This window comes from Misgurnus anguillicaudatus, chromosome 7 (genome assembly GCF_027580225.2).
Source record: "Misgurnus anguillicaudatus chromosome 7, ASM2758022v2, whole genome shotgun sequence".
Lineage (NCBI taxonomy): Eukaryota > Metazoa > Chordata > Actinopteri > Cypriniformes > Cobitidae > Misgurnus > Misgurnus anguillicaudatus.
Window position 1 is genome coordinate 34,316,349 of NC_073343.2, and position 27,725 is coordinate 34,344,073.

The window sequence follows — 27,725 nt, forward strand, 5'->3', positions numbered from 1 at the left end:
TGATTTCATGTGAAAAAATTGTGTCACATCTATATTAGAAAAATTAAAGCTATTTTAAGACCATTAGTATTGTGTGCATTATGACAATCGATACATTTCCAAATTTGCATGACCGTAATGTTTAAGGATAGCGATTGTTAATCTCAATGGTGACTCAATACAACAACACAGCAAATACTAATTTGGATTACAACATGAGATCATATTCTTTATATAATTTATTATTAATTTTAGAGACCTACTTGACAGGTTTTGTAAGATAAACCCAGCCGTCTATGAAGCTGTACACTTCAGGAAACCGGACATCACCGCATGCATTTCAATGCCTTGAACAGGTGCCAAATGGATCATACTGCATTAGTTTTAGTACTAATCCTGCTTACCTTCAGGGACCTCCTAAAGGTCCATCAGTGTTATTTCTCTAACATTACCAGTCGTGTTGTTTTGTTCCCTTCAGATGAGAGTATCATTGTAAGCTCAGACAGATGATGTGCAGTTTCGTCTCTGATGACAGGGCTGGTGGCAATCTCTTTTAATGCCACCCTGTTTACCTCAGCTGGCACCAGCTCAGAGGTATTAGCAGATTTTACTTTCCTCTAACAGTTGCCAGCACAATGCTGGACCGCGAATAAAGAGCAAGACAGATGTGCATATGCGATAATTAACTCCATCCATGCGATGAGCGATGAAAGATCTCGCTGACAGCCCACCTCCCGCTCATCCCGACCCACCCGAGCTGAAGGGCACGTGATGGGAATCTCACTGTGGCCGGCAGCAAGACGACGTTCAGAGGATTCACACTGACAGTGTGTGACAAACAGCTTCACTCTTGGACAAAGAACAAGAAAACAAAAAACAAAACAAAGAGTGATACAGATTGCATCTCTAATGTTGGAGGCATGGAAGGGTTTTCCATGGAAAACAAGACCTCATAGAGGAGCTTAATGAATGAGCAGGCAGGATTACAGGCAGATGCAGTGTTTCAGTGTTTGTTGGAGGGGTGTCAAGTATTGCCAAGCAATGTTCCCTTTGTTTTGTTTCGTTTCTTGTCATGCAAAACATATTTTATTGGACAACTGTTTTGCAACCTGAGCAGAAGCATTTAAATTAGTACTGGATGCTGAATATATTATAAATGTGTGTTATGTATGTTTGAAGGATAATGAACATTTCCTGATTATTTACTATTATATATTCACACTTTCCCTCAGGGAAAAAGTGCGTTCCACTTCGTCAAGAGGACGAGGGAAGTTAATATGGACAAACCCTTGTTCGCCTTGATTTTAACTGAGTCTGCTTTCCATGTACACTTCAAATAGACCACAATGCACCTTGATTGTGATGTCACAAAAGCAGCTTGCCAGTGCATACAGTTTGAATTCATCTCAAGGTACTTTGATGTCATATCCATTGGTCTGCGTAACATCGCATGAAATTGAACACACCTGCAGTATTTTCACTTAATTTAGGTGATCAAGGGCTTAGTGCAAACCCACTAAAGTCTTCCTCCAATAGTAGGCCCTCATGCAACTTAAGCAATAACGCACATTCGTGTCAACAAGAAGTTTGCGAGGGAAGGGCATTAACATTTTTCTATGTGTTTCATTATGATGGTTATGAGACACGTGAGAACCAATGAGATTTCATGCTTTTTTAATCTTTGTTTATTGTGTGACATTCACCTATGTTGTATGCATGATGCCATAATTAATTTTTACAGTAGCAAACCTCATAAAAGAGGAATTACAGAATCACTGTATGGTCTTCACGCATTTGATGGCTAGTACTGAAACATGCGGAAACCAAGAAGATTTCATGCATTTTTATGTGGCTCCATATCTCAAACTAGATCATTGTTTTTGTGGAATGGTCTGAGTAATTCTATCAAACAAAGTGTTAATATGCTGCAAAAGGTACAAGAGTTTTATTTTTGATAAGTACAAAAGTGGTGAGGGTGAATGATAAATCATTACTGATGTAAATGTTGCTTGATAAAGACTTCTTTATATGTTTCTTTATCTAAATAGATAAAGTATTACTTTATTTAGTGGTTACTTTTCCTGTATTATTTAAAATGTTATGTTCGATATATCGTGTTTGACTGTAAATTGTTTTAGGTAGTCACTGGGGGTAGGTCTTGATAAGCCTAGGGCTTCTACCTACCCCTTTTCGAACAGGGTGTTTATTTTGTAAAATTTGTTTTATTTTTGTATGTATATTTCATACGCATAGCCGTCTTTTAATTGTTCGAAATAAAATATTTCATTTCATTTCATTGTCTGTTTGCATTACATATGGGGCATAACTAGCACTAAAACTATCACATTATACTTCACAAGACATTTATTAACAGACTGATCTCATGGAAAGTCGTGTTATAGGCACAAACAATTTGATTAATTTATTAAATTATTTTATTTATTTAAAAAAAAATCTTAGCATTGTTCCTTGGAGTTGGGGTTGGAATCATTTTCTGTTACATTTTTACACATCCTAACCCAAACCCCAACACTAACCCCAACTCCAGGCGAGAATAGTTTAAGCGGAAGAAAAAACATTTAGAAACCAATACATAAAAGTACATCCTAACCCAAACCCAAACACGACTTTCTGTGAGATCATATTGTTTATTAACCCACTGGACAGCCTGATCTCACGAGAATTCGTGCTTATTTTACGAGTTGGCAAACGTAAACGTACGATTATCATAAAATAAACAATAAATAACCCCCACCCCTAAACCCAACGTCACGGTGCAAAAGGAAATCGTACAAAAATGTACATATATTGTCGTACAAATTAAAACAAATTAGCCACTTTGTAAATTATGTATAAATTGCCATAACACAGCATTGGAGTAAATGCGCTTTTTTGAGCGTTGAATCGCTGAATAATTTTTTTTGAATCGCTGAATCACATTTAATGCTATTATAAAGCATGAAAGAGACAGGACAATATTTAATATGACTCTGATTGTGTTTGGATGTAGAAAGAAAGACATCTTGAATGACAAAGGGGTGAGTAAAAAATATATAATTTTCATTTTGGGGTGGAATTATATGTATTAAATAATCAAAACACATCTAATCATGGCCTCTGTACGGTATCCCTGTATTGTTTTAAGATTAGTGCTGGGCAAAGATTAATCGCAATTAATCACATACAAAATAAAAGTGATTTTTTTTGCATAATATATGCATGTGTACTGTGTGTGTAATTATTATTTAACTACTCACACATACATATAGAGCCCCTAAGGCGACATGGAGCAAAAATTAAATAAAGGTTAGTTTCGCGTGCGGACGTGAAACTATCGCGTGTGAACGTGAAACATTGTGCGTGCACGTTAAACTTTCTCACATGCACATGAAACTTTCACGTGTGCACGTAAAAAGCGAAAGTTTCATGTGTGCACGCACAAGTTTAACGTGCACGCACAATGTTTCACGTAACATTTTTACAAAAAATCTGCACATGAAGGTTTCACGTAAGCATGAAACTAAACTTTTAGATTTTTTTTCACTCCAATGTCACCTTAGGGGCTCGGTACATACATACATTCATTTTAGAAATGTTATTATTTATATATAATTTTTTAAAATGTATATATCATATAGAATATATAAAAATATAAATAAACATACATGTAAATGTTTTTTTAAATACATATATGAATGTGTGTGTATTTATATATACATAATAATTACACACAGCACACAATCATATATTATGCAAAAAATCACCTTTATATTGTATGCGATTAATCGCGATTAATTTTTTAGGACTATTTCAGGACTATCTCAGCACTATTTAGGATACAATATTAATCTTATGAATTACAGTAATAAATGCTGAAAATTTACTCTCAGGATGTCTCACAACTTTAGTTTTTCGTGTTGCCACTGTAAGAGACCATTGTTGCCAAGAATCTTTGTTTATTGCGTGACAGTCGCCAGTATTGTTTACATGTTGCAGCAGCAAACCTCTTAAAAGACATTTTGAAGCTCTGCTTGCAATGTTTAACCTTTCCTCCTCTTCACCGTAGTGTGCAGTGTTACTGAGAGGCTAACTTTAGTTCACATTTGTTATTTCCATCGAGAGCTAAATTGGGCAGGCAAAACAGTTCCTGAGAGAATTCTGGCCATTTGGGAAGCACTCTTGACATTTATTATTATGGATTATGCATAATTTGAAGTAGACTCTTTGTAAATACAGCGTGAATGACTTGCCCTCCCCCTGATGGTTTGGATGTAAAACGTTGGACGTCTGTGGCAATTAAAACATCTTTGACAGGAGTTGTTTGTTACTGGCAATGGCCTGATACTGTACTGTAAACACACTGCCCTCTGACAGAAAAGAGAAAGGTGATGGAAAAGATATTTCTAAATATTGAAGCTTCACTGTGAGCGTCTGCAAAAGATGAAAAACAGAGTAGAGAAGAAAAGTCTTGCCGGGGGAAATCTTTAACTGTACAATAACAAAAAATAATAGGAACGTAGGCGCAAATAACAGCATGTCAACATTTCTGTCAGCCTGGAGTGTCTGTGGAAGTGAACGCTGGACAAAGAGCACGACTGAGATGAGATGTGATTTTGGCTGAGGTTGTTTTGATGGGGCAGTGTACTGTACTTGACCAGAGACCACTACGAAAGTCAGAAAGAACACATCATGTAATGATAGATGATCTATTGAATCGATTGCAAAAAAGCATCTACTGTATGTGGACTGCTTTCATTTTGGTCAAGTGCTGTAAAATGCCATGCAATTCAACAAAATCTTCTTGAATTGGATCAAAGCTACTCAAAGCTACACAAGCACTCAACTGAGACATTCGTGTCATTTACTCAACTTCGTGTCTTGCACATACAGTTCAACAGTAGATGTGAGGCACAGGTTGACATCTGATGGATACACACATAACTATAATTGAGATTTATGAAACACTGACCAAAGCAACAGCTTACAAAGCTCCTCCATGTTTTCTTGTCAGTCTTTGTTCTTCCTTTTATATTCAATGGATTTAATGCACGTGTTGTTTTCCTTCAGTAAAAGATCTTAAACCTCTGTAAATGATTCAAATTGCTAAAGAAACTGCTAAATGAAAAATGGCTGAATGAAACAGTAAGTGTTGGTGCCCGGCAGTGGCGGCCGGTGACTTATTTTTTTGAGGGCGCTCGATGCAAAGTTTGTCACAACATGTATGTAACCCTTCATGTGTGTGGTTCCTTATTTCAAAATATGTGTTCTGCTCGTTGAGTGAACCTATATGTGCATCACGTGTCTTATAAAAATAAGTGCTTGCTGCAGACGCGTCTAAAGGGTTTATGATAAAAGAGGCGCTCGAGATTGCCAGATACTCACATAATCTCATGCGTAGTTAGAGTTTAGTGTTAAGGGAGTGTCTTGCGTGTATTTTGTGAACGTGAGCGTCTCTTTTATCATAAACGGTTTTGACGCGTGTGCAGCGGGCGCTTGTTTTGACAAGACACGTGATGCACATGGTTCACATGACGGAACAAGCACATGTTTTGAAAACACAAGCAACACACATGACATTACGAACACTTATTTTGAATTTGCGCCCCTCACACTGCAAAAAATGATTTTAAAGAAAAAATGTTCTTGGTGTTTTTGTCTTGTTTTCAGTGGAAATATCTAAAAAATCTTAAATTAAGATGCTTTTTCTTGATGAGCAAAACGACCCAAAAAAATAAGTCTAGTTTGTAGACCAAAAATATCAACTTTTAGTGATTTTGTGCATAAAACAAGCAAAAAAATCTGCCAATGGGGTAAGCAAATTTTTCTTGAATTTTTCTCGAATTTAGTGTTTAGGAAAAATGTTCAAGACTTTTTTGCTTACCCCATTGGCAGATTATTTATTTATTTTTTGCTTGTTTTATGCACAAAATCACTTAAAGTTTATATTTTTGGTCTAAAAATTGGTTGCTTTGCTCATCAAGAAAAAGCATCTTAATTTAAGAAGTTTAAGATATTTTTTACTGAAAAAAGACAAAAATACTAAGAATTTTTTTTCTTGAAAATCATTTTTGATCTAGCTAGACCCAATATAGTCCGGCTATGAGTATGACACTTCTACCCTAAAAAACCTTGAATTTGGTTACATGCCGTTTTTGCCAAAATAACTTGGAGAAGTACTATATTTCATCATGTAAGCAAAGTCAACCAAGTTGAAGGTGTTTGCTTTCATTACTTTCACACGTTATAAAAGTATACGTATCGTCTATTCTTGGGACGTCTATTAGACTTTCACTTTTGCCTTGTTTTAGCCAAAATTGCTTGCTGGGTGGGTTTTGGTCTAAGTTATTTAGAAAATAATTACCTTCATTTAGTCATCTAAAATTTCAACCTCTTCCCCATTCTTGATTCAGGAAGGTTCACTGAAATAGAGAAAGTTAGATAGTTGAAGTCATTGTGCCATTCGTTCAAGATTTTAGCCGTTTTCTGAGTGTGAAAATGAGAACGTAGCATCACAAAAAACATGTAAAAATTTCTTAATCCATAGGTTAAATCTCAATTTTTTCTCAATATGTAAGTATGTTAGAATATCTTTGTTAGTAGCAGGAATTTTTGCAGGAATATATATTGTAGATGTTTAACTGTTTTCTTTCACTGCTCATTTGACTCGTTTCTATTAGCACCTGCCCTTTATCTTCCTTTTAGGGCGATTTTTAAAATAAAAATATAACTAAAGCACTTCCCCAACAGTCTTTTTCCTTGAAATATGATGCTTAAATATGCAGATTAGCAACATTTGGTCAGTTTAGTAAATCTACTGAAGCAAACATTTTGAAAAGTGCCCTTATTTCCCCTAAAATGTCTACAGTATAATACAGCAGCAGTTGTTTTTATACCATGATGTACAACTCAACACACTGAATTGTATCAACAATATTGCTTTGTGTTTTGGTGTTTGATCCTTTGGGTGTAATATTTTTAGCGTGCCAAAAACGTTTTTAAAAAGGGACATTGTGTCCAAAGCCAAATATAGGATGATGAAATTGTGTGATGTGTTGGATTGCTGTATGATTTTTTTATCGGTTCTCTATATTTTTTTTATCTATAGTATGTTTTCCAAACTTGTCTTGTATGTTTTTGTCCATCCTCCTGTACTATCAGCAAAAACATGGTCCAAAGCTGTCCCTGGGGCAGTACCCTTTAAAAAGGTCCTAATATACCATTTAGGTACAGATATTTTAAATTTGGTACCAATATTTACCTTTGACATATACTAATATAAACTCTTTGAATGGATACTGCCCCAGTGACAGCTAGGGAACATTTTTAGACCCATTTTGTTCTGACAATGTGGATTTCTAAATAGATGGCACATGTTCTGCTTGGCTCTGTAACACTGCCACAAAAACTGTTTTGCATTGTAGCTTTTGCTGGCCAAGAACAAAAAATAAATGAAGCCATGAACATCCAAAAATTGTCAAATTGTGCATCTACTCCCTCTTCTGGAAACTAACTTTGTTTCTCGGTCGAGTGCAGTCTGACTCTCAAACGTTGCATAACAGTTTCAGTCAGATTGGAAACAATGAATTTCAGCCGTTCTAGTCATTTAAATGTACATTACAATGTTTATCAGATGACCTTTGACCTGATCTGTTGGTGTTTCTTCTGTGGCTGAGATGCATGTCTGAATGAGAGCACCTTGAGAGTATTGATAAGCTGGACCAGATCCGTACTGCATGATGAATTAACAGGGGTTTACGTCTCCATGACTTATCAGTATCTAGGATAAAAACAATAAGGTGATGTAGACCTACAGATCCAAACATTCACTATTTATAGATAAACACAGAAGCTGTGGATAAACTGATTCTACATTAATATACATTAGTATAAATGCTAGATTTAGTACAAACTACATTTTGGAGACCTGATGCCCATCGTGTCCACAAACGGGCATCGCACCCATGCGTGAGATAAGACTGTCGTTCAAGAGCATCATTTGGGATATACTGTTATAGATTTTCAGTGAGACGGTGCTGATGGATGCCATGTTGAAGCTGTGGGTGCCAAAGGACTCAATAACATGATGGCTCACTTCTGGAGCCGAGCCGCGACCTCTCGGAGGCGCTGATTGAGAGAACGCTGGCAATGTTCTCCACCATCATTAGCGACACCTACCATCTGCTACATTGGACCGTTTCTGCACAGTGAAATGAATTAAGCATTAGGCTTCTCCCACCATGGCATACAAGGAAACGGTTAACGGGCCGAGTCCCTATACTGCTGCCAGCTCTTCTGGAGCCGAGAAATCACCAATGCACTTTTTACCTGCGATAGCTGTTGTGTTTGTGCCTCTGGGTTTCATACTTTTGAAATATGTTCATATTTTATTGATGTGCTTTATTATGACAGGACTGTTTAAGAAAGGCAAATGACCAGATTTTCTTCTCAAAAGTTATATGTACGTTTATCCATTTATCTTGATGGGTAGAACTGAATATTATACAAGTGATGTTTTGTTTTCAACCAGTGGTTGGGTAAAATATGGACAAACCAACAAATGGATTACATTAACCTAGAAAATGTTTATATTTTACACAACCATGCTCTGTGCTATTGCGCTGGACTTCATTCACTCCCATGGAAAGCCTATTTACACTTTCTGAATCGTTTCTTATCCTTTAAATAGTGCACCATTCTCCATATAATAATTAGTAATTGTATTAAGTGATAATATCAGAAATGTGTGATTTCAGTCGCAGGGGATGAGGCGATTCAGTGTCTAGAAAGCTTTGATTGGACAGAAATGAGAAGCTGAAAAGCTGAAGTTTGGTGTGTTTTAAATGCTCATATCTTCTGAATACAAATTTTGTCAGTGTTTTGGACCATACCAGTTTATATAAAGCCCGACGTATTTATACTAACAGGAAAAAAAAATTAGTTAATGCAAAACACTGAGTTTGCTTGAGAAATCAGCCTAAATGTCAAACATGATCTCATGAGAATATGTGTGTATTTTTACATAAAGTGTGCACTGTAAAAATTAGCTGTAATTATGCAGCTGGTTGCCAGTAACTTACTGTAAAGTATAAAGACTGAAAATGTTTCATGTTCATTTAACTTTGAACAAACTGTTGCCAGTAAATAACATAAATGTAAAATCTACAGTAAGTTACTGACAACCAGCTGCTAGTGATGTTGTAATTTCTACAGAATTTTTTACAGTTTGGTTGTACCACTAAGTTTTTTTATACACAGTGAAACGTATAATATCAGCATGTTGACAGGGCTAATATGTTAATTATTTACATATTTACAGCTTTACAGACGTACAGTTTGGACGTATTCATAAATGTTAAAATCGTGGGCATTAACGTTAATATTAATGACGTTTTCAGTCATATTTTCTGATTTATTTATTAGTTTGCTCATTTACTGAATGAAATGTTCATGACTTTCAGAAAATTACACAATATTAAAGAAAACTTTGAAACCTTAAAATGAATAACATTTCTGTAATCATAACCATTTTGTAATATTTAGTTTGTTTGCCATGACACACAAAAGGTGTTTTATGCATCAAAATTTGCAGCATTTTTCTCAAATCAACACATATTTTTGTGTTACTTTAACTTAAAAAAATAAGTTAAACAATTATTACTTGAATTTATGTCAACTTTTTCAAGCCAAAACTGAAAATAGTAGGTTAAACTACTTTGACTTGCCAAACCAAGTTGTTTTAACGTTGTGCTGCATTTTTTTACAGTGTAATTACAGCAAAACACAACATAAATTCACAAAAGATGTTAATTTTATTAATTTGCTGTAATCCACATCTTTAAAATTCATATGATTCAAACGGCTCAAAATTCAGGCCTTTATCCAGTGATCTTGGTCTCAGTGTAAACAGTGTAAATGTCAAGTTTTAATTCAAATATTGCGCCACAAGAAGCTTTACGACACATTGCTTTACGGCAGTGATATCAAATGCTGATTGTGTGATATGTAACAGATTTGCAACATGGTCATCTTTTAGTCGATGTACTTACTTTAAATATGCGTGCCTTGACAGAGAGAAGCTTGATTAATGTTCTCTTGGATTAATAACCAATAAAAAATACATTATGTATTATTAAACTTTTTGCATATAAAGGGTTTGGGTAAGGTTTCTGATGGGTTAGAGTGGTAACTTGGTAACTAATTATCAAGTTAAAAGGAAATTATACAGCTATTTTTACAGCATGAAAGATTTGTTTTACGATTTGTAGCTGTAAAAACATAATAATGCTACATCTATTTAATCGTACAAAAAAGGACGCTTTGTGTTTTTGAAAGTTGAGACGGGTCTGGAATGTATCTTTATATTAAACTAATGTAGGGTAGAACCATGGACAAACCACAGAATTTGGACAATTTTATGTCTGCCCTACTGAAAAATCCAGCTTAGGCCAGCATAAGCTGGTGAGCTTGTTTTAGCTGGTCTCCAAGCTTGGTTTTGCTGGTGTAGCAAGCTGGTCTAGCTGTGTTTTGATCACTTTTAAGCTGGTCCAGCTGGACTTAGCTGGTCAGGCTGGGAGGACCAGCTTAAACCAGCTACTATCACCTTAAACCAGCTAAAACCAGCTACCAGCTTATGCTGGTCTTAGCTGGATTTTCAGTAGGGTGTATATTCAAATTCAAATGGAAAGATAGAAAAGATAAAGCTTATATCTTTGCTCATTCGATTCATCATGAACATCTTTGGATTCAGCTCTAGAGGAACATTGAGGAAAAAACTGTAAGGTATTCAAGTGTTTGTGAGTGATGGGGATCGAGAAATAAAACATGAGGATGTGCTGCAGACCTGTGAGTGTTTGACTGCTGATCTGTCATAAAGGTTCGCTGTTCTTACAAAGATATGGTTTGATTTCAGAAGAGCTGTATGGTGTCGGATATTTGTATAGAGCTTGACTTGATTCATAAACAATGGCGTTCTCTCTCTTTGTTATGGTTGAAGAAGTTTGCTCTGTTCTCAGAGGATTATCAGTACAGAACTGATCTGAGCTCAGTTCAGTGGAATAATAAAGCTTTCAGCTGGCCGCGCTGACACTCGGTGTGTAATTAGAGGTCTGGTGCTGCTGTTTGATGCTAAATGAAAGAAAATGGCCTCTCTTTCTCCTGATGATTGCTGCCTGGCATCTTTCACCTGAATTTCCCGTCCGTCCCAGCATTGTGCAGTGGGTTGTAAGCGTGTGAGCAGGTAATTGCCCCGCCAGTGAGCGATGGATACTGTGCACCGCAGTCGCCTGGGGAATAAAGCAGCACATGGCTGTGAAGGCTCGATCGTTTGCGACCTTTCCAAACCCGTATACCTGCAGAGTCAAAATAAGACATTCGGCTGACTTTAAGAGAGCAGACATTAAGATCCTCGGGTATAAATGTTATTTAGAAAGCTTTGTGTGATACTAATGTGTTTATATGACATATATGTTTTTTCAACCCACACTTACAGATCCCGAAAATATTTTTTTTTGTCAGGCATGGTTTCGTTAAGTTCGGGTCATGGTTTGTCCTTTAAGCTCCTAAGACCCGATCTTTGGTTTGTCTTTTTTTTCAGATTTCTTCCGGCAATTTTGGGGTTAGGAAGAACCAATAAATATAATAACCAAATATTTTTCTTTGAACATGAAGCAGTGCGTGTCCACGTTTGTGTACAACAGGTTTCAGTTACACAGAATTAAGTATTATGGTGCAATATATATATATATATATATATATATATATATATATATATATATATATATATATTTCCACTCATGTGGACACATCAGTCCCCCTGTACTCGATAATTTTATCCATTAAAACTCATGTTTAAGCATTAAAACAGCATATGTCTATCTATTTGACTGAAAATGTTTTATGTTCATTTAACTTTGAACAAACTGTTACCAGTAAATAACATAAATGTAAAATCTACAATAAGTTACTGGCAGCTAGTTGCCAGTAATACCTAGTTAGTCATACTGTAATTTCTACAGAAATGTTTTACAGTGTACGGAAAATACACAGAAAATGTGTCTGGGAATTGTCCGGGATTGTTTGATTTTTGGTTCATTCATGCAGTCAATGATTTTCCGGAATCTGTGCGTGCATTCATACTGAAAATGGCATAAACATGTGATGTATTTAAAGTCCTGCACTTTTTTTACACAGCGTCTGAGGTTTGCTAATTATCCGTGATTTCTCTCTGAAAAAAAACGTGCCCGTGCATGTTTGTTTATTATAAGATCTTAAAGGTGCAGTGTGTAAGTTTTAGAAGGATCTCTTGACAGAAATGCACAATAATATACAAAACTATATTATCAGGGGTGTATAAAGACCTTTCATAATCAAATATTTAGTTTTTATTACCTTAGAACGAGACGTTTTTATCTACAAACCAAGGGTCCCCTTCCATGGAAGTCGCCATTTTGTGCCACTATATTTCTACAGAAGTCCTTAACGGACAAACTTTTTTTACTATGTTGTCCCCGAAGATGACATGTTTGTCTGGTGGCGGCTACCATAACTTGCATTTCAAAAGCAGTGGACTGAGCCGTTGGTTGCAATTCGCAACCTCACCACTAGAAGCTGCTAAAATGTACACAGTGCACCTTTAACCACCTAAGACCTGGATGTCCATATATGTGCACCATAATAGTTAAAGGAACAGTATGTAGGATTGTGGCCAAAACTGGTATCGCAATAACAAAGCTTGTGGCTAAAACTGGTCCTGCAATCACCCAACTAACCAACTAACTAAGTATTTGAAATGAAAATTATTTCTTAATGTGTAGTGACATATCAGGGCCATTTTATGATTCATTGATATAAATGTATTACATACTGTTCCTTTAAATCTGTGTAAGTGGAACCTGTTGTACACAAACATGGACATATACACTGCTTCATGTTCTTAAAAAACAATTTGGTTATATATTTATTTGTTCTTCCTAACCCCAAAATAGCTGGTAGAAATCTGAAAAAAGACAAACCAAAACCGGGTCTTAGGAGGTTAAGGAACGCGTGATGCGAGTCATTCTGGTGAATGATCTCAGCTTTAGCGCTGATAGTGATTAGCTCCCTGATCTCTGCTTCAGTCCAGTTTGCTGACATTTCTCGTCATGATTTTTTATCTGCGTTTAAATCCCTGTCTCAAAGAGCTGAACCATAACTTCTGGTTGCAATGACACGTGTGTCCTCACTAAGATTGTTACTAGGTCCTCTTTACAGAGCGATCCCAGAACATCTACGGGACGTGTTTGCGTTCACACAGAGGCTTGTCTACAGAAATTTTCTGGGACCAAAGTGCTGTGTGAATGAGGTTCATCTTATCTTAAGGATTAAAACCCTGGAATGTCCAAGTTAAGACACTTTAAATGTTTCCTTTATCAGTGTCTACTAAATGATAATTTGATTTAAGTTGCAATCTGGAATTTAACATAACCTTAACTCTGCATGCGGTGACATCAGTTGGTTGTTTTCCCATTTCCCAAATCCCAAATTAGTTTCACATCTAATTGCAGTAAATGACATTTGGCTCATTATCTTATTGTAATATTTTCAGCCAAATTCTAATTGGAAGCCTATAGGCAACTGTCTTCATTTACTGCAAGGTTGCCTATGAATAAATCGATTTGCATAAATGGCCAAAATGTTTAAACATGTAACATGGTTCAGCTTTCAATGTGGATATTTTTGTGTCTTTTATTCTATCTTCTATTCTTCTTCTCAGCATACTAGATACTACTGAGCTTCATCACGATGCTTTAATCCTATAACCATGACTCTCACCATTTATTTCTGATTCATTATCAGAACGTTTGAAGTTTTTTTATTTTATGCATGAGGACTCCATGGGGACTGAATCTTCAGCGTGTTCCCTGGAGACAAAGATGGTTTCAGAAAGACAGAATTGGGAAGTTCTTCTTAAGTAAATACAGTTCATATGCAACATTTATACCACAAGTAAAAGCAAAACGTTCATTCAAGAAAAGATAGCAACTCAAAATGCTTAAAATGTAAAAGTCAGTAGAATGTTTAAATTGATTTTTAACAGTCAACAGTTTGGGCTACCGGGATACAGTTTAAAACTTGAGAAGCAAAAACAGATTTTAGACCCAAAAGTTTATCAGTTTTTTCATGAGAAAATCTGACTGAAAGACAAATCTGTCAACATTTTGCAACATACATCTTTAACATGTGAACTTGGCTTGTGTACGGCAATGGTACGTGGCTGTGTGTTTGATCTCTGATTGGCCGGATCTGTGTTGACCAGATCCCTGAGGGATCCTTCATTGCCCCACCACACTTCACTATAGCACCAGTAACACATCATCTGTTACCTCTCGCTTCACTGATTTTAATTAGTGTCTGTGAATACAAACGCACAACAAAGACTTAACAATCAAACACAACTGTTCTCCATTCATTCATCTGCTCCGTCCACAAACCATATTCAATTTATACAGACAAATACACAGAAGAGATTTGAATTCTGCCTTTAATAAATACTCTCTGGATATCAAACTGTGCTGAGGTCAGACTCATTGCGGCAGAAGATTTTAATATTATTTTAAATGTCTTTATTTTTAATTGCAGACACTAAAATGCTCTTCTTGTATTTACTGAATTGTTAGTATCACCTTAACAGATGATAAGACGACACTGTATATTCATCGATTGTCTGTCTTGAATTTAACTTATGTTTATTTTACTGTATTATTTTCACATTTACACTGTATTAGAATTGGTTAAAAATAATTATACCACGGGTCTGTTGAATGCTGCATTCTGATTGGCTGAGAAATGTTCTATGGGTGTTGATTATTTTTCTGTAAACCGCACACCTAACTTTTCAAATGTCTTAAAAATAGGCACCAGAGCAATGTTTGTGGTAACCGTGGTATAAGCGGAATAATTGACTCCGGTCCTTTGAATTATGTAAGGAATAATTGACGACGGGCCATTGAATTATAAGAAAATAATGCACACCAAGGTGGTAATGCGGCACGACGAAATAATTCAAAGGACCGGAGTCAATTATTCCACTTATACCACGGTTACACAAACATTGCTCTGGTGCCTATTTTTAAGACATTTGACAAGTTAGGTGTGCAGTTTACAGAAAAATAATCAACACCCATAGAACATTTCTCAGCCAATCAGAATGCAGCATTCAACAGACCCGTGGTATAATTGAAAATAATGCACACCTGCGGTGTAACGGCACTCCGCTTCGCGTCGTGCCGCATTACCACCTTGGTGTGCATTATTTTCTTATAATTCAATGGCCCGTCGTCAATTATTCCTTACCTATACCATTTAAAAAGTGTAAATAATCATTCTGAATGTGCTTTGTACAAAATAAGCTGTTTTGTTTCTTTCAGATGCTATTTATTTCTCTTTGAAATAGAGGCAAAGGCTAAACTGTATTTGTCATATACTTTAGGAAATGGGCCTAAAGTATATATTTCAATATTTCTAATGAGCCATACAAATTCATAGTTTACGATTGATTTTTGAATGTATTTATTATCATTTTAAATAAGAAAAGAAGTGTGTGTTGTGCAGAAGCTGCTCTCGTGCATTACTGCCTGTGTCTCATTGTAAATGTCATTTGCATGCTGAATCGAGTCTGTGATTACATGTTTACATTTTTTCACATTGCAGAAAATGAAATTTGAGAAGTAGTGACCAGTCAGATACTATAGAGGAGTAAACAGAGGTCTGAACCACAGAGAAAACAAACCTGCAATTACATCAGGTAATCAATCAATCAATCAATCAATCAATCAATCAATCAATCAATCAATCAATCAATCAATCAATCAATCAATCAATCAATCAATCAATTACTCTGTATATCTGTCTGTTTATAAAGAAAGTATTATAAGTAAAATTTGCTGTACCGATACCAGTATTCAAAAACCGACTAAAAGATATCAATACTTTTGCTTTTTATTTATTTTGTTTATCATTGTCACACAAATTATGCATTTTTCAGACCCTTCTGATTCCCAGGATATAATCTGTCCTGATAATTGGCTGTTTTTATACAATCAGCTAATGTCTGATAGTTTGAGAAATAGCTTTTTTCATCCAATATTAATTTTAGGTGATATATATCGGTGCATCCTTTATTATCAGATTTAATTGTGGAGACATTGTTGTAGTTCATTTTTGTTGGCTTTTATATTCATTTTTGAGAAAAAAATCTGATCTGGCCCTGTTAAAAAAAGATTGTAATTCATGCAGTAACGTTTTCGGCACGGGCGAACCAGCCAGCAGTACCGGGCGGCATTTTTTCATGAAACATGGCGTGCGGCAAAATCCTCTTCGGCACCGCGAAGCAGTTTTCTATTATCTATCATTTCACTGTGTAGGGAATTGGCAAATTGGCGCCCCTGCTTGCACAGAAGATGGGTGGTTTGTTTATACTCGCGCTTTGCTCCTCACAGCGAGCCTCCGCTGAACGCTGTTGCACTACTCTTTGAAACGACAGGGGGCGACTTGAGCAATCGAGTCAAAAACCAACACAAACTAAAGGATAGAAGACGTTGTTCGCTGGAGCAACCCTGGTGCTTGTAACATCAAAGCTTTATATATAAGAACATGAATAAAACAACAATCTCTTAAATGTGTCTTATGTAACATTATCATTTCATTAATGTTTTTACTAAACAAACAATACAGAAATCTCAAGGTTTGTATTTTAATATAATTTAATTTCATCATTCTCAATCATATGTAAACTACCGAGCCCCTAGGGTGACATTGGAGTAAAAAAATCTAAAGTTTAGTTTCGCGTGCTCACATGAAACTATTGCATGCTCACGTGAAACTAAACTTTCGCTTTCACACGCGCGTGCGATAGTTTCACATGAGCACGCGAAACTAAACTTAAAAAAAAATTCTGCACATGAAGGTTTTGCGTGAGCACATGAAATTTTCACGCGAGCACATGAAACTAAACTTTAATTTTTGCTCCATGTCCCCTTAGAGGCTCCGTAGTAAACTAATTTGTGTTTTAAATGACAAAGTTTCCCTACTTTAAGTGTCAGATAAGTAGTATATGCAGTGTTTTGCATCGATCAAAGAGATGCGTCACAGGCTTGCCATGCACACCTCGCGCACGACCGCCCACTCCGCGTTGATGTCAGTTTTGCCCAGCGCACCAACTAGGGTGGCCATTCGTGCCAGGTCAGCCAGACACATCCCGAACATGTTTTCGGGTTCGTTTTCCGGAAGTCGCGTTGGTCGACTGCATACGTCATCAAGGTTTAATATTTCGGGTTTAATTTCAGAAAAGCAACCGTTACATTTCAAGGTAAGAATGAAACTAAAATGACTGTATGTCTTAAAAGAAATAAATCCAAATTTTCTAATGTATTTTAACTGAAATGTGAAAACCTCGATGACGTATGCGGCCGAGCAACGCGACTTCCGGAGAACAAACCCAAAAACATGTTTGGGACGTGTCCGGCGGAACTGGCACGAATGGCCACCCTAGCACCAAAGCGCTCATGTTGACGCGTCAAGTATAAACAATATTGAATGATTAATTAAGGATTTGTGCAATTCAGAGGTATATTTTTTCTCTTTCACCTATTTTGTTTTTGTAAAATAAAATATAACTAACTATTTAAATATATATAGTTTGGGGGGGGCTCGAAGGGGTCTTGGCCAGGGTGTAATTGGATATATGATATTACATACAGTATATACAAATTGTATCTCAATTGGTAGAGCATTGCGTTAGCAGTGCATGAGGTTGTGGGTTGGATTTCCAGAGAGCACCATACTGATAAAATGTACAGCTTGAAAGTCACAATGGATAAAAGCGTCTGCCAAATGCTTAAATTACATTGCATCTCCAGCTTGATCTCATGCAAATTCATAACTGTTTCACAAGACGGCTAATTCATATGAGTTTGTATGTTTTGAATCATTTTTAAATGTATGATTATTAGAAAAAAGCGACAGTGAACCCATATCCCCACCCATAAACATCACTGTGGCAAAGCAGATTGAGCTAAAATGCACAGATGAGATGTGTGCAGTCCTGATATACTAACTGTTTTTATGTGTCTGTTGTCAGATGGAGGTGGATGTAGCAGATGAGAAGCGCCATTGCACACGCTCAAAAGGTATTTCGGTTTCTGTCACTCACACGTAGCGCAGAGATGTAATGTGACGATATGTTCAACGCGGCCTTTAGTTTGGCTGATAATCTAATCTTCTTTTCGCCTTCAGAATGACCTCTCACGTCCTTTGTCCTCTCTCTTTCCTCACAGTCCCGTTGGAGCCAGCCATACAGGAGATATTCAGGTGAGTGGATTAACAGACTGCATCTCTATGGAGCATGGTGTCAATGCACAGTGCTGTCATCACATTTACCCGTTCACCTTCTGTTTTCGTAGCTTTTGTTGTATCCTTATGGCTCATATTGTGGTGATAAAATACTGTTGTTGTTTTTCAAAAAGCTCATTTTCAATTAAATTTAGTGCAAAGTAAAAAAATTATTTCACACTCTTCTGTAAGCCACGATGACTGTAGCATGTCCATCATAACACTAAAGCCCTTTTCACACAGACATTACGTAAAATACACGGAAAGGCATCCGGGATTTTTCCGGGACCCTTAGTTTTTTTGTTCATTCACACTGCCATGATTGCCCGGCATCTGATGGTTCCTGGAAAGACACATGACCTATTGAAAGTCCCGCCCTCTCTTCTACGCAGCGTCTGAAGTTAGCATATTATATATTATTTCTCTCTCCAAGAACCACTCGCGTGCATTTTTGTTTATGATAAGATTATAAAGGAGCGCGTGACGCGCCGTTCTAATGCTGGTGAATGATCTCAGCTTCAGAGTGGATATTTGACGAGCTTGTTTATTTATATGCATTTAAAACCCGCATTTTGAGGAGCTGAATGATATATCTTGTTGGGATGACCCGCGAGTATTTTCCATTATTATAGCTCAATGAGCACGTGACGCGATATTCTTTTATGCTGCTGAATGATCTCCGTTTCAACGCAGTAAGTAACGAGCTAACTTACCTGATATCTGCTTCAGTCCAGTTTGCTGACATTTCTCGTTGTGAATGTTGTTCCTTATTTTAATTCCTTATTTTAAAGAGTTGAGCCAACTTCATGTTGCCATGACACGCGCGTCCTCACTATGGCACGTGCGTCATTGTTTATGCGTCTCATTTATCATTTCCTGATAACTGCATCAAATCTAGTTTGCAACATTTCTCGTGGAGAATGTTTATATGCATGTTATCTCTCGTTGTAAGGAGCTGAACCATAACTGATGCGCGCATCCTCACTACGACACGCCCATTACGGCATTCTTTCGGCTTCTTGTTCATACAGAGGGTGCATGTATCTGACTAGGTCCTCTTTCCGGCAACGATCCCAGAAGATTAACGGGACAAGTTTGTGTTCACACAGACGCTTGTCTGGCAATTTTACGGGTATTTTCCGGGACCAAAGGTCTGTGTGAATGGGGTTTCAGATTTTAATCATGCATACTCACACTCTTCTGTCTCCAAAGGCAATATGGAAATTAGGATTTGGGGTAGTTTTGTTTATTAATGTATCGCAGTTCAGTGAGAAAACTGTATGCAGTGAAGGCATAAATGCTTTTTGTAGAAAGCAATGTTTGTGTCTGTTTAACGCTTTCACACGCCTTATTGCAATACAACATGCGGTGCATTGCATGTCTTCGAACTTCTTTGCATCCATTGAAGTGATGCAGAGATCCCTGAGGGCTAAACAGAGCAGACATGAACAGAGTGGCTGGTACATTGCTTAAATGAGTTTACACAGAGCGTACACAGCCTGAGGAATAAAGAGACTCCAGTCATGTTCAACCTGATTGCAATATGATCTGAAAAAGCTCGGTTTAGCCTTTTAACCGCTCCATTTGTTCCAGTAATCCTGTAGCCAGCGGTCTGTGAGGTGGGAGTCGATTGTGTACATGTGTATTCCTCTCTATTGTATGCTTACAAAATGTATTTCTTGCTAGCATGCTGGAACGCTGAATGCCACGATTATTTAAATGCAGCAATCGTTCAGAATATTAATTCACTGATTTACATTTCTGCATCCTTATTTTGATACTGAATGATATGTGACCCTGGACCACAAAGTCATAAGTAGCACAGGTATATTTGTAGCAATAACCAATAATACACTGCATGTATGGGTCAAAATTATCTATTTTATGCCAAAAACCATTAGGATAAAGATTATGTTGCATGAAGATATTTTGTTAATTTCCTAGCGTAAATATATTTAACATTTATTTATCATTAGTGAAATGTGTTGCTAATGACTTAAATTTTTAAATTTAAGTCAAATTAAAAAAATTAAAAAAATTAAATTTTCTCAATATTTAGATTTTTTTACACCCTCAGATGTCCAGATTTTCAAATAGTTGTATCTCAAATAGTGTCCTATCTGTACAAATCATACATTAATGAAAAGCTTTAAGATGATGTAAAAATCTCAGTTTCACAAAATTGACCCCTATGAGTGGTTTTGTGGTCCACATTCACATATAATCATCATACAGTATAATAAAGTTTAAGTTAATTGTAATGGTGATGATCGCTCATTTCTGTTTCTGGAGATCTATACTTTCATTTTCACTGAAAAAACAAGTAGAATTTACTTAATTTTAATTTTTTTGTTAAAAGTTTTGTACTTACACTGAAAAAAAATTATTCATACAATTTACTCAATTTTTAAAGTTAAGTGGGTGCAATTAATTTATTTAAGCTACATTTTAAAAAATTGGAAATTAAAATAAAATAAAAACTTTTGTTTAAATGTAGCTTAAATAAATTGATTGCAACCACTTACCTTAAAAAAATGAATTAATCATTTTTTCAGTGTATAATAAACTTTTATTATAAGTAAATTTGACACATATGGAAAATAAGTAAATCTACTGAACTAAATTAAGTAAAAGTGCACTGTAAAAAATATGTGATATCTAACATTTTTGGTAACAAAATTATACATAATATTTTTAAGTACTTTTTAAAGGCTTTTTTTAATGGACTGGTCTCAGTACTGGCATAAGCACAGTTATTGCCCACTGAATGAATTAACACACATTGTTTTTTTTTATTAAAAGCATGCTGGGAACGTCTCGGTTACATATGTAACCCTCGTTCCCTGAAGGAAGGGAACGGAGACGTCACGTCGTGACCGACGAATTGGGAACCGCTTCGCGGGTGACCTATCTGCTTCGAGAAACCTTTAAAACGCCAATGAACTTGGCATGCAGATAATTGCATCTGCCGGCGCCGCCCCGCCGCACAGCTATTTAATGAGCGGCAGGTGCAGTTATCAAATCAGCTATTTTTTTGCTGAGAAAGCTGGACAGAAGGAAAGGGTCCGGCCGATATCAGCAGTGGAACAGCAAACTGTGGCGACGGGACGTGACGTCTCCGTTCCCTTCCTTCAGGGAACGAGGGTTACATATGTAACCGAGACGTTCCCTTTCAGTCGGTCACTACGACGTCACGTCGTGACCGACGAATTGGGAATCCCTACCAAAGCGCCACTGAAGCTGACCCTTCCAGTGCCTGCATAAACCCTCCGACTCTCCTCTTTAAGGGAACGGAAATGGGGTTGAAGCAGAGGCCGGTCACTACTTGTTCCTTAACCCACGATAATGACTAGGCGAACTGGGAAGCGAACTCGTCAGGCGGGACTAAGATCGCTGCGGAAGAAAAACCCTCTAGGGGTCTACCACTAAGGTGATGGATAAAAAGACACGAGGTCTATAAAAATACACTCTCTTAGCAACACTAGAGAGGCGCGGAACGAACTCCGCTAAGGGAAACATGGTAAATCATAAACTTTCCACGGAAATACTCACAAAGAAACCACTAGGGGGCGCAATGTGGGCGCTAGCCTCACCCAGATAGTCAAGAATACATCTAGTGAGAGGCTGGCAGCCGATGCTCCGCAACATCGGTCACCAAGCGGTGGAAAAGACAAAAAACATTTTTTGTAACGTTTTTGCCTTAATGGCCTTCCATAATGGTGCGGTTTCTGCGCAGCCAAAAAGAAAGGCTCCAAGCCGACACAGGAGCCGTTCCTCGATGTTCTCACTGATCTGACGAGAGAACTCGAGAGGATACCGGCTCAACACGAACACTGTAGAATCTAGTGAACGTATTAGGTGTCACCCAGCCAGCAGCTCTACAAATATCTGAAAGCGAGGAACCACGAGCCAAAGCCCAAGATGAAGCCACGCTTCTGGTTGAATGGGCTCTCAAACAAAAAGGGCAAGGAATGCCCTGTTTCTCATATTTCAGGGCGATTGTGTCTACAATCCAATGAGACATCCTCTGTTTAGTGACAGCTTTCCCTTTCTGCTGACCACCGTAACAGACAAAGAGCTGCTCTGAGGTCCGAAAGCTTTGAGTGCGATTCACATACACACGTAGTGCACGTACAGGACATAACAAAGCCATAGCTGGGTCTGCCTCTTCCAAAGGCAGTGCTTGTAAGTTCACCACTTGATCCCTAAAGGGAGAGGTGGGAACTTTAGGCACGTAGCCCGGCCGGGGTCTCAGTTTAACGCTGGATTCAGCCGGCCCGAACTGAAGGCACGAATCGTTGACCGAAAATGCATAAAAATCCCCTATCCTTTTAATAGAAGCCAATGCGAGGAGCGTCAAAGTTTTCATAGTGAGAAACTTGACGCTCACCGTCAGCAGAGGCTCGAAAGGGCAGTGCTGAACTTTCAGCACCATGGACAAGTCCCAAGGATGAATAGAGGGAGGCGCGAAGGATTCAGCCTCCGTGCCCCTGTTAAAAACCTAATGACCAGATCGTGCTGACCCACAGATCTACCGTCTATAGGTGCGTGATGCGCGGATATTGCCGCGATATCTACTTTAATAGTAGATGGTGACAGCCTCTTCTCCAAGCGGTGCTGGAGATATGAAAGCACAATACTGATCAAGCATTCTCGGGGGTCCTCTCGCTGAGAGGTACACCAAACAACAAACAGGTTCCATTTCAGCGTATACGCCTGTCTCATAGACGGTGCTCGCGCTGCAGCGATGGTGTTAGATACCGCCTGGGGTAACCCACCTAAAACCTCCGCGCCCCGTCCAAAGACCACACATGGGGGGTTCCACAGATCGGGGCGAGGGTGCCATAATGTGCCAAGGAGTCAGCCAGGGAGGGACTGTCGCGAGGAGAGTGAACTCTGTAAAACCAATTCCTAGTTGTCCGGTACGGCGCAACTAATAGAATGCGCTCCTCGTCCTCCCTGACTTTGCACAGTGTCTGCGCAATAAAGCTTACTGGGGAAAACCCCGCGGCCAGCTGTGTGCCAGTGCATCCACGTCGAGTGTTCCTTCGGATAATGAATAAAACAGGCGACAATGGGTCGTCTCTGAAGAAGCAAACAGATCTAACTGCGCTCTGCCGAAACATTTCCAAATCAGCTGAACCGACCGGGGGTGGAGTCGCCACTCGCCGGAGCGCGCTGCTCGTGAGAGCGCGACTGCCGCTGTGTTCAGCGACCCCGACCTGTGAATGGCACGAAGAGACCTCAGATACTTCTGACTCCAGAGGAGGAGAGACGGGCGAGATGCGACAGGTGACGAGAGCGCAAATCGCCTTGGCGATAGATATGCGCTACAGCCGCAGTGTTGTCGGTGCGCACTACATCTTAAGCATCAAATCACGTTGACGAAACGGACGAGCGCAAGATATACAGTGCACAGCTCGAGGCAATTTATGCTAATGTCGCTGGAATGTCGAACAGACCCCCGAAGCGACGAGCCCGCCGTACGTGGCTGCCCACCCCGTGGTAGAGGCATCTTTGCCAACAATAGCATGCCTGGAGACCTCTCAGTGGCACCCGCACCCTGAGAAACGCTGGGTCTGACCACGGGGTGAAAGTGTGACGGCATCTCGATGTAATTATAATACTGAGAAAGCCGGTGAGCCACGCTCTCCTCGGGACTCGGTCATAAAGCCAACACTGAAGCGGTCTCATATGGAGCAGCCCGAGCGGTGTCACGGCCGCGGCTGCTGTCATATGCCCCAGAAGTTTCTAAAATTATTTCAGTGGAACCGCAACCCTGCCTTTAAATGTTGAGGCAAGCCAGAATTGACTGAACACGCGCTTCTATGAGACGTGTTGCTAAAACGACCAAATCCCGTTACTTTCCGAGAAAAGAGATTCTCTGCACGGGGCAAAGTTTACTCTTTCCCCAGTTGGCCTGAAGACCGAGACGAGCGAGGTGTTTAAGTACACGATCTATGTGTGTGCACAGCATCTGACGAAACTGAGCTATTATGAGCCAATACGCCAAAACGCAAACACCACTCTCTCTCTCAGGGGCTGCAGTGCGCCATCCGCAACTTTCATGAAGACACAGGAAAAGAGAGAGAGAGAGAGAGAAAGCCCGAACGGTGAGACTTTGTACTGATATGCCCTCCCCTCGAACACAAACCGGAGAAACGGCCTGTGTTGGGGGAGTATGGAGACATGAAAGTACGCGTCATTCAGGTTGAAGGCTGCGAACCAATCCTATGGGCGGATGCATTAAAATATGCTCCTCTGCGTAAACATTTTGAACAGCATTCTGTGAATGTGAATTCTGTGAATTCTCGATTCAGTACGCGCAGATATAGGATCGGACGCAACTCGCCACTCTTCTTGGGTACAATGAAGGGCTGTAAAGCCCCGAATTTATCTCGGCTGGAGGGACCGGCTGGATCGCGTCCTTTCGCCAATAGGACAGCAATCTCCGCACGCAGTACGTGCGCATCGACAGCCTTCACCGTGGTGAAGCGAATGCCTGAATATTTGTAAGGTAGCCGGGCAAATTGAATGCGTAACCGAGACGGATCGTGCGTAAAAGCCAACGCGACGGGCTGGGAAGCTCTTCCCAGGCCCCCAGATACCGAGCGAGAGGAAATTACCGGCACGATGTGTGTACCCGTGGCGAGCGGAGACAGGGAGCTCAACGACGCGTGCTCTTTGGCCGCATTGTGAGATGTTGTGTGTAATGAAACACTCACCCGAAACCGCTGATGGATGCTGAGCAAAGGCTCCTTTGTAGATGTCCCGCTCGATACATCCGCTGGCGAAGGAGGAAGAGGAGAACTTAGGGTTTTGAGCCCGTCCGAAACTCCTATATGCCTCCGGTGATCTGGAGAAAGAAGAGGAATTCGCTCTTTGAGGTTAGTGGGTGCCGATTGAAGTCGGCGGAACACAAAACGAAACCAAGGATTCCCCACCCGGCCCTCCTCCGGGGTGGGGGGGAGAATGATGCTTTCACCATCTCCTGAAGAGCGATCCTCTCCATCTTCAGATCGCCCGACTCAGAGCCGCTAAGTTTCATTTTCCACCTCTGTAGCGGGCTGAGTGGGCGGGTGTACTGCTTACGACAGGTTCCTCAGAGCTGCCGGGATGAAGGAACAAAAAAAGCCGTAGCAGGACGCCCTCGGCGAAAAGCAGACCAATATACTGACGTAACGGAGGGGGCAGCTAGGCTCCGACGTGGCATGATGCCTCAGTCTGCTCTAAAGCGGCCGATCATTGTTGGACACTCTCAGCCGCGTCGCCGAAATGGCTGGTCTAAAATTGAACATTTAGGACGATTATTAACGACCTTCTTAATGCCCGCAAGACACAACCAGAGATGGCATTCCTGGACCACCGGGGGTGGGCATAGCACGTCCGGCGGCCTGTGGGGTGAACCCAGTCGCACGTAGCGCCAGGTCAGAGCCACACAGGATTTTTTAGTTGCCGGACCGTGACCTCACCTGTGCAGATCCTTCAGTGCCTTAGCCTGGCGGACCTGCATCACGCCATGGCGCGCACGGCAGAGGCCGCCTCTCACAAGCCCGTGGGTCTGTGAGGGGAGGGAGGCTGGTCTCTTGGAGCAGCAACCTTAGCGGCCCCGCCGTCAGGAGAGGTGAGAGGTGATGGCTGAACGATCGGTTCCGGGAGAAAAACGAGTTTTCCACAACCGTGTCAACCAACATGCACCCCGGGAAGAAAGGCACAGAAGGTCGGGGCTGTTCTTGCAGTCCTGAAGTGCCAATCATCTAGGCGGGACGGTGCGGTGGGGGAGGAGCTCTCCGCTCCACGCAGACCGTCTCCGCGCTCCCGAGCGTACATGGCCGCCACTCGGGGTCGAGCACGGAAGCCCCTACCCAACCCGAAGGCGGGAGTGGGTCCGAGTCGGCGACCGAATAGACGACCCCCTCTCCGATGCTGTGACAGACATAGAATCCTCGTGAGGACTGAAAGAGGACGAGAGCGCGTAGAACACGCACCACCCGTCTCTTACGGCACCTCTGGCTGTGGATGGGGGTGCTGAGAGTCACTGGACGAACCAGCTAACCGATTCAGCACCGTTTATACGGAGATAAGATTTCCGGAGTTTTGCCACCGCATCTTTAACGGGGCTCCGCAACAGAAAAACGGGGGTAACGTTCCCGGAGGTACGAAACCCGTCTCCGCCATCCAAGAGGTTCATGCTCTCTTAGGAGTATGAACCCTCCACGATCGCAGCCTCAGCATGCACTCTTGCGCACGAGAGAAAACGATCGTGGCCACCCGGGGACCCATACATTTGCCGCATCCAGAAACACGGACAGAAAGACATCTTTAAAAAGACGCTCCCGTCTCAGTGCAAGTGAAATGCTGTCTTTAAAAAGACGCAGAACACCGCAATACTCTTTTAGAGGAAATACTCTTTTAATGTGCTGATGTTGATGAAGCACACAGGGGAACGGCTACGCACACACTCAACTAAGAGTGAGAAAAAAGTCAAAAAATTAAAAAGAGAGGTGGAACACCCGCGAGCCTCCGCTGAAATGCCTTTGCCCAACCAAATCGAACACGCAGAGTTCTCCAAAGAGCAGAGAGTAGCTTCTCGTGAGCAGTCAGTCTGCCAGCTTTCGAAGCTAAAAGGCTGATTTGATAACTGCACCTGCCGCTCATTAAATAGCTGTGCGGCGGGGCGGCGCCGGCAGATGCAATTATCTGCATGCCAAGTTCATTGGCGTTTTAAAGGTTTCTCGAAGCAGATAGGTCACCCGCGAAGCGGTTCCCAATTCGTCGGTCACGACGTGACGTCGTAGTGACCGACTGAAAGGGAACTAAAAGTTCACTCCCTAGTTAGTTATGTTTACCAAAATCCTTCACGCAGTTTCAACACAAAAGTATTATTTCCTTCTTACAAATTTAAGTGGATTATATATAATAAAATTAAGTTAAATTTACTTAATAATGTGTACATTTAGAATTACTCAAATTACTTACATTTTTGTTATTTTTGCTCAAATATTTATTAAAAAAAACATTTTTTTTTTAATATAGATTACACATTATTTTTTGTTAAATCTACTATTGCACATAATAATTTTTTTACAGTGTAGATCCAAACCTAATTAAACACATCTAAACCAGCAAATCACAGTCCAGCTTCACTTAAAAATTACCGGCAAGTAGATCTTCACATGCAGGAATTGGTCGCCCTTTCATAGAAAAATCATCAGTTTTGGTCTTCTGTAATCTTTGTCTGTATGTTAAAGCAGGTTAAATAGATCTTGTTTGTAGTTTGTTTTCATTATCGTGACCTTTATTGATCTCCAGGTTCTTTCGTTTCATCAGGAATTATAGCTCGAAAGCCTCTTAATGGTTTTACTCGGTGTGAAAGTGGC

At 39.7% G+C, this 27,725-nt stretch overlaps 1 protein-coding gene across 7 annotated transcripts in view; it reads left to right on the forward strand.

Moving 5' to 3' along the window:
* The window catches only part of myt1lb (myelin transcription factor 1-like, b), a 102,282-nt gene that overhangs the window by 15,416 nt on the left and 59,141 nt on the right, over positions 1–27,725 (forward strand). For 3 of the 7 annotated variants that reach the window (XM_055172342.2, XM_055172344.2, XM_055172347.2), the window contains exons 2-4: positions 15,667–15,760; positions 18,095–18,143; positions 18,291–18,324. The exons of 1 other annotated variant lie outside the window; for it this stretch is intronic. In XM_055172342.2, coding sequence (XP_055028317.2) covers positions 18,095–18,143; positions 18,291–18,324 — 83 coding nt within the window. In that variant the 5' untranslated portion in view covers positions 15,667–15,760. Of the gene's footprint in view, positions 1–15,666; positions 15,761–18,094; positions 18,144–18,249; positions 18,325–27,725 lie in introns of all 7 variants that reach the window. 3 more of the 7 variants (XM_055172343.2, XM_055172348.2, XM_055172345.2) reach the window with 2 other exon arrangements.